This window comes from Spea bombifrons, chromosome 4, assembly GCF_027358695.1.
Source record: "Spea bombifrons isolate aSpeBom1 chromosome 4, aSpeBom1.2.pri, whole genome shotgun sequence".
Lineage (NCBI taxonomy): Eukaryota > Metazoa > Chordata > Amphibia > Anura > Pelobatidae > Spea > Spea bombifrons.
The window spans coordinates 69,559,446-69,573,007 of NC_071090.1; the positions used below are offsets into that span (position 1 = coordinate 69,559,446).

The window sequence follows — 13,562 nt, forward strand, 5'->3', positions numbered from 1 at the left end:
GTCTTTGCAGCTCTACGGTTTAAGGAACAACCGTGCATCATCTGTGACAGATGGAACTGAAATACATCAGGTTATCTATGGCTCGCTATTCAAGAACATAAAAAAGGGAGACCATTTATAGAAGGGTATCTTGATGTAGCTTTTAAGCTTGCAAGAGCATGACTCTTCTCCTGTACCAATAGATCTTATGTATGTTCACATCATTATGGTGTATTCCAAACACATTGTAATAGTGCTACAGAATTTGCTGGTGCTTTGTCAAATAAAATTGAAGTGAGTAAAATAAAAAATAAAAAAATACTCTCCAGCAGTAAACTGGGTTTGAGAAGAGTCTTCCCTGAGGTTTTCGGTGTCTGTCCCTGCTAGAATCTTTCTGGCATACAAGCCTTGCTGTTTTTTTGTTTTTTTTTTGGAGTTCCTTATATTCTTTCTGAAGATGGAGAAACTGGTAGAGAGCTGGTGACTGACCGCACATGGAATAAAAAAGCAGATCTCATATCCTCAGAATGAATTGATGAAGTTCAGATAAGCATTTAGGAAGCCAGTGGGATCCTCCAGCTGAGGATAGTGACTGATATGATCATCTAGGACAGAGAATGTTGATTTGGGAACCAGTTTCCTGCAGAAGACAGACATGGTAAAAATAAATAAATAAAACAACTTGGTAGGTGAGTGGGAAGATAAAAAAGGCAAAGGTGTGTGTCATACATTTTGTGCGTAAAAATAAAGGGATGTTCCAGCCTTCAAGTGCACTTCAATGCATAAGATAGCTTTAAAAAGGTCCCTATAAGTTTACTTGGTGTTTTTCTTGCAAAATATATGCTTTTGCTCTTTTCTCCCTAACGAAAGTAATACTTTTGTTTATACATACTTACAAAGTCCTTTCATATGCATTCATTGTTCAGTGGCACCCTGAGACTGTGTCCTTGACTAATGTACATGGAGGAAACATTTGTATCCTGTTATGCGCCTCTATTCACAAAACCATGAGTGCTTGTGAGTTAGGAAGTCTACAGAAGCAAACTGGTTGTATAAATCAATAGTAAAGTCAGTTCTGTGTTTTTCATACGTTCATACTCAACATAAACTGGGGCTCCAAGTGTTTAAGGTAGACTACTATTACTTGATATTTCTCGGTTTCGTTACCCACCAGTAACTAATTGATTTGGCTACCAAATCAATGTTTTTGGTAGAGCTTGAATATAGAATGACTGAAATCTATGCTACAAACTAGAGGGCTGGCTTCACCATGCACCCTACGATACACTTCTCTGTTAAGTGGTTTTACAATGGCCACAATATTGTTCCTCATTCAAACTTACGTATAATGGTCCAGAAATGCAGGATGCGGGTTTACAGGATCAAGCGGTCCATAAATCAAGTGTACTAGAAAATAATAATGCAAATTAGAAAAATATCCAATAAAAATCCTCCCATGATACTTCAGTCAGATGGTTTTTGCCAAAACACACACATATCAAAGCTCCTTCAGAGTTGGAAATTTAGGCGTGGAGCAATTATCCTTTCCTGAAACAGTTAAATGCTAAACTTGAAAATGATGATTAAATAGAGGTTAGCAACATGTTTAGGAAAAACCAATGGTTAAACTCACATGGAACTGATGCATTGACCAGGGCTCCTACCCAGCGATCTCTATGCTTCCTTCGCTGGTTTATATACTGCAAAATACTGAAGGGCCATGTTATGGTTAACAATAGACATGCCTGTACAATCAAGAGGTACCCAGCCTTGTTCTTTGGAGGCCACAGATTTCCCAAATGTGTAATCAAACAAGTAAAACGCATGCAATCGAGTGGGACAGATTACATATATTTACTAATTTTCATATTCATTCTACCACTCAAATAATGTATCCTAAACCCGCTGAGTGCATTGTCAGTGATGTTGTGATGCTCTAATAGTGCGCCGGACTGTCCAGATACCTCTACTTTACCTGTCCACCACCAGGTTCCCTTCATTACTCCTCAGAGCAGTCCACATGTCCCAGTACTCTGCTTCCGATGGCTGTGTATACGGTCCAAACACCTCACTAATTCTGTTAACAGCAATCATGATACTGTAGTCAGAGCTGGGGAATAGCTAGATATCTGCTTCTGGTAAAGCATAATCAATCATTTACAAATAAAATAAAGGTGAAAAGGTGATTTACTCTGTAAAGGTAAGATTTTGTTTTAAACATTTAAGGACAAAAACAAACTTCTGTTTAGTCTTTATTCATCAGCAACTCCCCTCCTCCTGATTTAGCGTACCCACACAAATTATATATTGTGCTTCTGCGGCAGGTAGGACTCATTTAAATACATTCCAATATAATATTAAATAATTTAGCGTGAAAAGAATCTAAGTGGCCAGTGATACTGGATTCAGCTGACGGAGAATCACTGATGCCTGATGATAGCCTGCTCTCCAACGCATCGGCAGGGAGACTTCCCCATCAATGAGAAATAATGCATGACATCCTTAAGGGACAGTCTTCAAAAATGTACTATTATGTATCATACTATCAACACCAATACATGCCCCAAAAGTGAGCCTCACCCTTTGCTAAAGAAATAGAAGTTCATCAGCCTTGTAAGGATTGGTGAAAAAATCCCAGCATCTTTCAACAGCTAAAGGAAGAAATATGAGAAATAAGAAAAAGCAAAGTTGTGAGTGACAGACAAACCATGCACAGTGGTAATAATAAAGCTATGTCATTCTTATTGTATTGGATGAATTTATATGATTAGACTAATTTCATTATGGAAAAGGCTACCCACAAACATACTTTTATTCAAAATGACAAAAAAGTGAAACGGCAAATTAATCCAATTCTTTCCTCAAGAAACACTCGGGGGTGGGGGTCGACAACATATGGACTAAAGGACACTGACAAAAGGAAGGCAAAGAAAATATCATGTTAAACAAATTTGTCCTAATATATATATAATACATTTACTTAATTAGGACAAATTAAGGACAAATTTGTTTAACATGATATATATATATGTATATATATATAGTTTTATTCATTAATAATAACTGAACTACCTTCTGTACAAGCCTGGGGTGGTGCGTCTCTGGGAAAATACCTGCAATGGCAAAGTATGTTTTTTCAGGCAATTGTTAGAGTCTCCTAGACCAAACGTGAATTAGACTAAGTTTTGTACAGCAGGATGTCCAGTTCTAGTGTATGCTCATCTATTATATTTCTAACCGGCTGATCTTATTAAACGCCAATGCTACATTACTACTGTAAAGCGTCACTGTGAAGTCATCTACTTACCTCCATTTGAAAGACATAAGCTGCCTATATTAATGTGTCCTGTCCTTTTGTGCTCATACCTAATGGAAAGAAACCGTAAGTTAAATATAGTATAAAAATAAACAAAATACGAAATATAAATATTTTTAACATGATTCCAATTTTGTGTCAATTAAATAGTACAATTTTATAAACACTGTGTAAAGCTACTATAATCAGATATAAGAGGACTGGTCCTCCGAGCACTTTGTGTTCTCACACGAGATTCTGAAGTAATAAGTCTGACCTGTGGAGCAGTTCTTGGGCAACAGTATCTCCATAGTCATGAGACAAGAGGTTCACTTTTTGGTCCCTCAATCCAAGATGACTAATAAGAGCCTCCACAATGCTGGCCTGCTCAAATATGGAGTAGCGATGGAACCTCTGAAAAGACAAAGAAGTCTATTTTTCAGTATTTTGTATAGAACTCAGAGAATGTATGGAGGTCAGTTTAGACTTTAAATGTATATGTTACTGATCACTCAGCGTGTAGCGTTGACATATTTTTCTAGTGTCTCATTACTACAACTGTATAATAGCATTATTAATATAATACTAGCCATAGTACATTATATCTAAAGACATTCATGAATCTAGTATATTTTCTTTAGGCAACATTAGGCTTGAGTTCAGTTCTACACTGATAATATAGTGCCGTTTGTTAATGCAGTCATTGGATTCATGGATCTTCATCTCATCTTTTTTTTAATAATCTGTACCTGTGCTATGTACAATTTGAAAGGGGGTACCTCATCCCACTCCAGCCCTAACCCCCAATGAGACGATGCTCATTTATTGAAAAACCCCATTGTGAAGCGATGCACTTACTGGTTTGTCACTGAAACCAAACCCAATGAAGTCCAGAGCAATGACTCTGTGGAATCTCTGAGATAGACCTTCCCAAACCTGTGACAGCAGTGGACAAGGGTTATAGGTTACATTTAAGAACGGGAACTTGTCTATCATAACATTTCAACGTGAAAGACTTATATTAAAAATATTTCCCAGGAATTTTATATGTTGCTATATAAGTGCTACAGTAGCCTAAAACAGAAGAGGTCCTGTTCATTACTCTATATTATCACTAGAGACCATCACTAAATCAAAATATATATTTGAATGTAGTAAAAAGAACCCACTTGAAGTGTGTCCTTTAGAAATAAAAGTGCATCATACATAAAATGCATTCAAAATCTATTTAGGGTGTAATGAGCTTGCATCAGAACCAAGTGTCCACAGACTTAACGCCTGAGTGCTGTCAGCCTAAGCTTTAATTTGACATTAGTGAATAAACCACTTTTAAGGTGCCATGGACACATTAAGAAATATAAGCGGAAAAATATCTACAGATAAGTAGTAAGACAGAGATTACCTTGTACCAGTCATAACTAGATGTTGGGAAGCCATGTAAAAGAACCACAACATCAGAGCTGCCAACAACTCCCCAGGACTCTGATTAGGAAAACAAAACATGCATTGTGAAAGCAAACGTTATTTCATATACAATAACTACATAGATACTACAGGGAAGCAAACGTAATTATTACTAAAAATACCATACTATACTATGTTACGAAAGACAACAACTAGGGTGTTATCCCCTTCCTGTGTGTATAATTACATTATAACCTCCGATAAAGATAGATATATTTGGATCTCAACTAACTTTTTATTCTTTTTATATATTTTACATTACACTTATTTGCATATCGCCAGCAGATCATACAATAAACTGGCACAAAGGAGAAGAGGGCCCCGCTCTTGCAAGCTTACAATCTGGTGGTCGAGGAGGAAGTGAAACAGTAGGAGAGGACTGCTTGGATATCAACTTCATTCTGACTCCATCATTTAACCAGCTTTGTATGCATTTTGAAAAAAAAAATAAGTTAATTAAACTTCACCTCTGTAAAAGATGCGCTGCCCTTGGAACGTGAAGAACATGCCAGTTGACCGCCATGAGATGAGAGCAGGTGAGAGGTTAGGAGGGGGGATGTTCAGATACACGGCCAGGAGGGGGACAGTTAGCAGCCCAACCTGGATCCACCATTCCTTCATTCTATAAATCGTAAACAAGCACATGCCTAATTAGAAGAGCCCAAAAGTCTGTATTATGGTGTTGATGTGACTTTTCCACTAACCTTGGAACAATAAAGCCATCTTTGCAGCGACAAAATATTGGATGATAATATTTTATTTAGCACTGGCAAATAATTAATTATATACATGAATTATTAAACACATTTAAAGACACTTGAAAAATGTATGAGTAGGAGAACATATTTAGAGGGTGATATACCACACTTTTTTGTAAACATTAGAAAAAGCATCTAAATCAGACTCAGCGACTTCATTTAAGTGCATTTCCATTCTTCATTATTATATTTACAGCATTCTTAAATGCTTTACCAATACACGGTAAGTATTTTTTAATTCCCAAATAGTATTTTTACTGTTCTTTACCTATTCCCTCTCATTTCTTCTTTATACTATAGGAAATTATCAACAAGCGATGTATACATAGATTATTAATGCATAAACTCTAAGAGACAAAGAATAAATACATTCATAAATCATGCAACTGGAGCCTCAAGAGATAAAACGAAGTAGAATTATTATTATTTATTTATTTTTTATCAAAAAGTAATCAAATTTGTACTTAATATTTCTATATCGATCCACATGTTCACCAGCAGACGTTCCTGTCTTGCCTGCACAGCTGTAAATCCCAGATCAGTAAAACTTATGCTTAGAAAGCTCAAATTGTTTGCTTTCTTCCTCTGCTTCCCAACATAGATTTATATCAGGATATATTCTTGCTCAACAGTAAAAAGTCTACTTTCCTGTGCATCTTATTTAACATCTGTTAACAAGCAAACTTTTTGGCATACTGGAAACTGCAAAATAATGGATATCTGTCAGTATATTCTACTAGGCTATAGGACAGCCGGACACAATGAACCTGATAAATATATTCACAAGTGGCTAGGATCATAAGATCATAAACTAATGAAGATCATAAACTCATTAATATCTGTTAAACATTATATGTTTACAGTGTTCCTTTACCCAACAATTGTTTTTCCTGCACGTAGTGTCATAAATAATATATTTAAAAGAGCTATCGTATAATAATAAAGAAATAGATCAATTTAACATATTTAATTCAACAAATCATGGTCAGTAGAACATCCTCCACCTAAAATGTAATTTTGCTTTCTGAAAACAGTAATGGGGATGCACCTATAAATGGCTAAAAGGAGATTAATAGACACAGATATTTAATCTTAAGTAACTCAGCACAATATAGTGAAGATACTTCTTACACACCCTGTGGGAAATGTAAACCCAAGCCTACTTTTCTTTAAATGAGAAAAAAAAAATGATTTCCAGTGTCATCTGAAATAAAATAATAAAAATGTCTTTGCTCACTAAACAAAATATTCACCCTTGGCTGCTTTGTAATTCAATTTATTACAAAAAATGTATCATTTACATTAAAAACACTAACACTACTACTGCTCTGGGTTGCCTTTGTAACGTTCCTAAGCACCAAACAGGAGTGACATTTGGTGTTTGTTGGTATGGAAAAGAAGCTAAGGATGTTGATGAACACAAGACATCCTTTAATTTCTATGATGTCATTTTACTCCATTTTTTCATAAATATGAATCCATGATTTTGTTCTTTTTTTAAACATAATCACCAGATATAAATGCTTTCCCTACACAAGCCAAGTGGCTTTAGCCGTGCGTTCCACCTCCAAAGTTTGTCGGGTTTTGTTTCTATCTCGAGGAATACTTGAGATACCCCGTTAGCAATAGTTTATAGACGTTTATAGACGAGTCCCAATTCATGTCAAATGGCTACATCAAAAAAATCAGCTTTGTGTACGATTTGGAAGGATAAGAGAGAAAATGCTTTGTTTCATCATGTGAACTAAAAAGGTCTTTTTTGAAGTGTTATGGTATAAGGACCTGATTGTAGTTCTGGAGTTTACAAAACTTGTTTTAACACAACTACACAACCGCCGAGATTATAGAAGGGGCAGTGCTGAAAAAGTATTCTGCAATGTTATAATCCTACCGTAAAAACAATACACTTTTCCAGCTTTAAAATGTTTTATTTTTGTCTGTAACAGCATGTAAGAGTGTAAATTAGGCTTTTAGAGATGGCGTTTCTCTCATTACTAGTCCATTTATATCAGGGACGCCTTATTGTTGATGCATGAAAAGAGAATCTCACTTCAAATAACTGTTCGCCCAACTTCTAAAATTCTTTTCACGTTTCAAGTGTATACTAAAGCGATCCATTTATGTTCTTGGCGGTGACTTGAACTGGATTGTGGGATTAATCATTACCAGAGTTCATTTGAGTGAATATAGTAAGGGATTTAAACATGCATAGGATTGGCGTAAAGCTATCGGCAATCTGAGACAAGACCAAGGACTGATTACGGTCGGAGATGGGCTGAACACATCTTATCTGCTGTCACATTCGATGTTTCATTGCGTCAAAGCGGATTATTATTACTGTGTAATATTTTTGTACCTTGCTACCACACCATGGGTTCGCCATCAGGCAAACTATTTACCACTTATATCACTCTGACCACATATTTAAAAAATATACACAAATTTTGCGATTTCTTGAACAATTCATTCACTGGACTAGCCAAATGCTTTAACACCCCACTTTCCAATCAAAGCTAAATATTATATTAACAAAAAATCCTGGAAATGGCACAAGGAACTGAGAAATTGGTGCAAATTCACAAAGGGCAAAGAGGAGTCCATTTTTCTACAAGGATATTCACAAAGCCCATTGGGTGGGTCCCACGCAAATTATTTTGGAACCATATGGGAAATACCTTCAACTCATCCAAGACGACCCTCTTGAGTTGTATCTGCTTTGAAATCAAAAGGCATATTCACTAAACACTAGACACACACATATTCAATACATGTAGGAACTGCAGCGAGTGAGCCAAGTAATCTCCGATGGACCACTGACTCCATCTTGAGGAACATGTGAATTCTCCAATAGCCCACTGCCTGGACCCAGGCAAATCTGATTTCCAGAAGGTTATTCTAAGATGGCAATCCAGTTCCTTTTACGAACAATCCGGTAGAGGTTTTACAGACCGTCTAGTTTGCCCATTTTTTCTGAAGTAAAAACTCAGACCTTAATCAGTCCTTTTGATTCTGGAGAGCCTTACGCGCCATGCATGCATTCTCATATTATTCTATCACCTCTGCTTGGAGGCTCTTCTATTTATCCACCACCTTCTCAGTAAAGTAAAACTTCCTTACATTACATCTCAGATTACAACCTCTTGTTTCTAACATTTCTTCTCATAATTTTTCTTTGGTAATTTGTTAAATCCCTTGAAGTATTGAAATGCTTCCATCATGTCTCCTCTCTTCTCCCTGATCCAAGTGAGATCTCTTTGTGAACAAGTAAATCTTTGCAAATCCGAAACTCTGCTGATCTGGAGCTTTTAGTTGTAGAAAACGAGCTCTAAATCTCGCCTTTGCCTCCTAATCCAGGTAGTGACAGGTCACACTCACCCCTGGATCAGGGCACTTGGAGAATCCTTTGTTAGTAAATCTCTTCAGTGCCACTTCACCCTGTGCAGTGTGTGCAGTGATTAGAAGGCATTAATATTATCCAAAGCCTGGCTATCTCTATGTCATTACATACCTGCTCCTTCCAGTAAGGTGCCAAGAACCCTTTCACATGCACCTACCCCGCTACAGCAACAGCCAAACTCCTTAACCTTCCCCTCCAAAGCTGTCACTCAGGGACTGCAGACCCGCCTCCTGTCACTCAGGCATGTAGTAATCTACACCGTCCTCTCGCCCTACTCAATGACACCCGCCGTATTCCCCTCGCACTCTGCACCATGAACCTCGTACCCCTCCGTTACCCTACCCGCGAAAATCCAGGTAGGACAGCCGGCCTCACATTCTACACAGGGAAATTCAGCGTGTCACCTTTTTTACACAGTAAACCCCCCGGTCTCGCCCTTACCTGCACCCCAGTGCCCGTGTGGCAAAACTCAAGCGGGTACACGATTAATGAATAATAGGCGTGCACGAGCCTACCACCGGCGCGACCCAGGAGACCGTGCACGACGCGAGCGGGCGGACATGTTTGTTCCTGGCAGAATTCCCGCTTTCAGGCAGGAAGCTATAAGAGTATCAGAGGTCTGTTATCCACTGGGAGGCTGTGCGTGGGATTATAAAAATGAAACGTTCATGCAGGTCAAGCATATGTATTGGGAAGGACGTAATATATTTGGATAAGTTCAGGTATACTATTGACAATAACATTAACATAACATTCTTATTTCATGCTTTTTGTTTTCCCCCCAAATTGTTCCATTGTTAGAAACCCAGTCCTGCATGGACCATACTCTTCAAAGCAACTTAGAGGCGGCTAATTTTTCAACAACAGGGTTTATTCACTAAAGGGAGCGTTGTGGTCAGATTATGGCAGTTCAACATTGGCAGGTTTTTCCAGTAAGAAGTCTGTGCTGTCCATGTATAATGTATAATGAAATGGGGAAACAAGGCTTTGAAGTCTTTATGTTTGTACTATACATTATAAAGAGCCTGCCAAGCTCTTCCTTGCTGGCGAAGCTCACTGGGGCACATAGAAGTCAAGTCGTTGAAACCTCAACTTTCCTGCTTATTCTCCTTTTAGTGAATAGCCCCAAAGACTTCTTAAGTTTTTAGTTCTTTGAACATAATTGGCAACTCTGGGTTTATAATGTGCTGATTCCACCATCGTAGATGCAATGGGGCACTTGTGTGCAGAAGGATGAAAAAAACGCAGGTGTAGAATATTCAATCAAATATAAGTAGTGTATATAATATATAGGGCGTTCACAGACTGGATTAGGGAGGCTCAATAAAAGCATGTTCTTTACTTCCACGGTATCTAAAACTTAAACCAAAAGCACACCAAAGGCACAGTAGATTGATAGCAGCACTATATATAGATATATATAGATATGTGGTGCCCTTGCAGGCTAACTTGCACATAATGCGTCTAAAAGCATTATATACCGTGCTCCTGGACCACACAGGTCCTTTAAACTGCTCAAGGATGTCTCAAAAGAAGTTCTCAATCAAAGTGCAGCAGCCAATAAAAACATAAATATAAAAAGAAATAAAGTTAATAAAAAGTCCAAAATTGCAATGTCTTGTTATCCTCAACATGTCTCACTGTTTTTTGGCTTTATTGGGAGGAAAAAATCTTCAGATTCCTCCATGTTACCCATCAAAGTACCAATAGTGAAGCACCTCAGCTGGTTGATTTCTCACTGGAAGTCCCTGCTTAACTTAATTCAGAATATTTACCTCCCGAAAAAGTAATGCCCCTCCAAAAAAGGACCATTATGAGAACCACTTGACCGCCGTTACAGGGTCACAAGAATATTCTATGAATGGATGTAGTTTCAATATCACATTACTTAATATAGAAGCCACATGATTATCAAAAAGTTATTTTTCTCTCATACATGTTGGTATCATGGGCCAATGCAGCAGGGGTCTATGTGGTTCAGAAGAAGAATTGTGAAGTAGAAATGTGCTACTTTGGTGTCTTCTTCCTGGCCTCATTACTTCAGGCTGTTCCATTAATATCCTTCTTGCTCACACAACTTCAGCTCTCTCATCCATGGAATTGTTGCACCCTCCTGCTATCTCCATTATGCTTTCTTATCTATCAGTTCCATAGGAAGCGACAATTCAAATAAACTGGACAAAAGGTTCACGGTACCTTTCCAATTGAAAAAGACTGTTGCAAAAAATTGATAATTCACAAAAGTTTAATTGAGGCATAAATTTGGGGGGGGGGTTCGGTACCAATGTAAGTACATAACCTTTAGGCAAAAAGCTTGGATCACAGCTGTGAGTAGGAAAATTACTCGGTGTACTATATAATAGAATTGTCCCGATTAAGGTAGACTTGAATTCCTTCACTCATTGAAGTTTCAGAATGTGGTTAAGCCTACAATATATAAATTGGATTATCAATAACCTTCTCTGGTTCAAAGCTACAAATTTAATTGCCACTGTGTGACAAACAGATCCAATCCTGTCTAGAAGTACTCATATCTAGAGCTGAAACAACGAATCGATAAAATCGATAATAATCGATAACGGAAATCATCGATAACGATTTCCGTTATCGATTAATCGAGTGATCAATTCGTTGTTGGAGCACTCGGCTCCTTTTACTTACCTCCGCGAGCGTTCCCCGCTTCTGCTACATGCTCTGCCGTCTCCGCCTTCTAGCTACGTGACGGATGTGACGCGTTCCGGAGGTAAGTATTCTGCACAGATCGCACAGAGCGAATCGCTCTGTGCGAATGGAGCCACTCGCACAGAGCGATTCGCACAGAGCGGTTCGCTCTGGGCGAGTGGCTCCATTCGCACAGAGCGATTCGCTCTGTGCGAGTGGCTCCATTCGCACAGAGCGGTTCGCTCTGTGCGAGTGGCTCCATTCGCACAGAGCGGTTCGCTCTGTGCGAGTGGCTCCATTCGCACAGAGCGGTTCGCTCTGTGCGAGTGGCTCCATTCGCACAGAGCGGTTCGCTCTGTGCGAGTGGCTCCATTCGCACAGAGCGGTTCGCTCTGTGCGAGTGGCTCCATTCGCACAGAGCGGTTCGCTCTGTGCGAGTGGCTCCATTCGCACAGAGCGGTTCGCTCTGTGCGAGTGGCTCCATTCGCACAGAGCGGTTCGTGAGTGTGGGTGCAGGGCAGAGTGGGGGTGCAGGGCAGAGTGGGGGTGGGGGTGCAGGGCAGAGTGGGGGTGGGGGGTGCAGGGCAGGAGACTGGGTGCAGGGCAGAGTGGGGGTGGGGATGCAGGGTGTGAGTGTGGGTGCAGAGCAGAGTGGGAGACTGGGTGCAGGGCAGAGTGGGGGTGGGGATGCAGGGCAGGGTGTGAGTGTGGGTGCAGGGCAGAGTGGGTGCAGGGCAGAGTGTGAGTGTGGGGGCAGGGCAGAATGTGGGGGCAGGGCTGGGTGCAGGGCAGAGTTAGAGACTGGGTGCAGGGGCACAGTGCAAAGTGCTGGGTGCAAAGTGCCAGTGCTGGGTGCAAAGTGCCAGGGCTGGGTGCAAAGTGCAAAGTGCTGGTGCAAAGTGCTGAATGCTGGGTGCAAAGTGCTGGATGCAAAGTGCCAGGGCTGGGGCAAAGTGCTGGGTGCAAAGTGCTGGGTGCAAAGTGCCAGGGCTGGGTGCAAAGTGCTGGGTGCAAAGTGCTGGGTGCAAAGTGCAAAGTGCTGGGGCAAAGTTTCTTGAACAGTAATAGTCCACCTCTTTTCAGAATGTTTGGGGTTATTTTGTTTCATAAATATTGTGTTTGGGTTCTTGTACTTTGAAAATATTGTTTTTTATTACATCATAACAAAATAAGAATGTTAATGTAAATTTTAAGTTGTTTTTTAACATCCAGTTCATTAAATTCTTTTAAATAAACGAAAAATTTGCATATTGTTTTTTTATCCGATTAATCGATTAATCGAAAAAATAATCGGCCGATTAATCGATTATTAAAATAATCGTTAGTTGCAGCCCTACTCATATCATTACCTTTTAAGATCATGACAGGAAGAAATTCTATTCAGCATCAGTCAGAAAATCTCTAATCTGAAATCTTGTTAACCTGTTGCCTGCATCTGTAAGGTAACTGAATAGTGGAGGAAAGTGAATATAGGCAAGAAAAATGCACTGAACACAAAGCAAGCCAAAGCATTTTCAGAATAATAAATGAGAAAAATGGGCATTGGAACCATAAAAATATAGATTTGAAAACAGTGGTTCATTACTGGCACCTGCTGTTCAGAAGAGGAACCAGTTATTACTATTTAAGGAAAACTTAATACACTGATCAGCCATAACATTTTGACCACCTGCCTAATATTGCATAGGTCCAACTTTGCCACCAAAACAGCCCTAACCCGTCGAAGCATGGAGTCTACTAGACCTCTGAAGGTGTGCTGTAGTAGCTGGCACCAAGACGTTAGCCTGTAAGTAAGCTCGCATGCTTTGGGCAGTGGACAGGGGGTCAGCGTGGGCATCCTGACTCGTCTGTGGCTACCCAGCCCCATACGCCACAAGCTGCAAAACACTGACACCTTTATATCAGAACCAGCATTAGCTACAGCAGCTCGTCTGTTGGTTTGACCACACAGGGCCAGCCTTCACCCCCCACATGCATCAATGAGCCTTGGCCACCCATGACCCTGTCT

General features: G+C 39.6%; 1 protein-coding gene across 2 annotated transcripts; it reads right to left on the reverse strand.

The window, feature by feature from the left end:
• Positions 1 to 413: 413 nt before the first annotated feature.
• Positions 414 to 9,451, reverse strand: MEST (mesoderm specific transcript). 2 transcript variants are annotated; one of them, XM_053462080.1, is made up of 12 exons: positions 9,335 to 9,451; positions 5,206 to 5,360; positions 4,677 to 4,756; positions 4,133 to 4,210; positions 3,552 to 3,688; positions 3,287 to 3,345; positions 3,052 to 3,092; positions 2,560 to 2,630; positions 1,955 to 2,056; positions 1,613 to 1,689; positions 1,323 to 1,386; positions 414 to 619 (listed from the first exon to the last, which is right to left on the reverse strand). In XM_053462080.1, the coding sequence occupies exons 2-12, from the start codon at positions 5,357 to 5,359 to the stop codon at positions 502 to 504; spliced, it is 981 nt and encodes a 326-aa protein (XP_053318055.1). In that variant the 5' UTR covers position 5,360; positions 9,335 to 9,451; the 3' UTR covers positions 414 to 501. The 2 variants fall into 2 exon arrangements, with proteins under 2 accessions (XP_053318055.1, XP_053318056.1); XM_053462081.1 differs by lacking the exon at positions 9,335 to 9,451 and adding an exon at positions 9,005 to 9,067.
• Between the last annotated feature and the right edge of the window lie 4,111 nt (positions 9,452 to 13,562).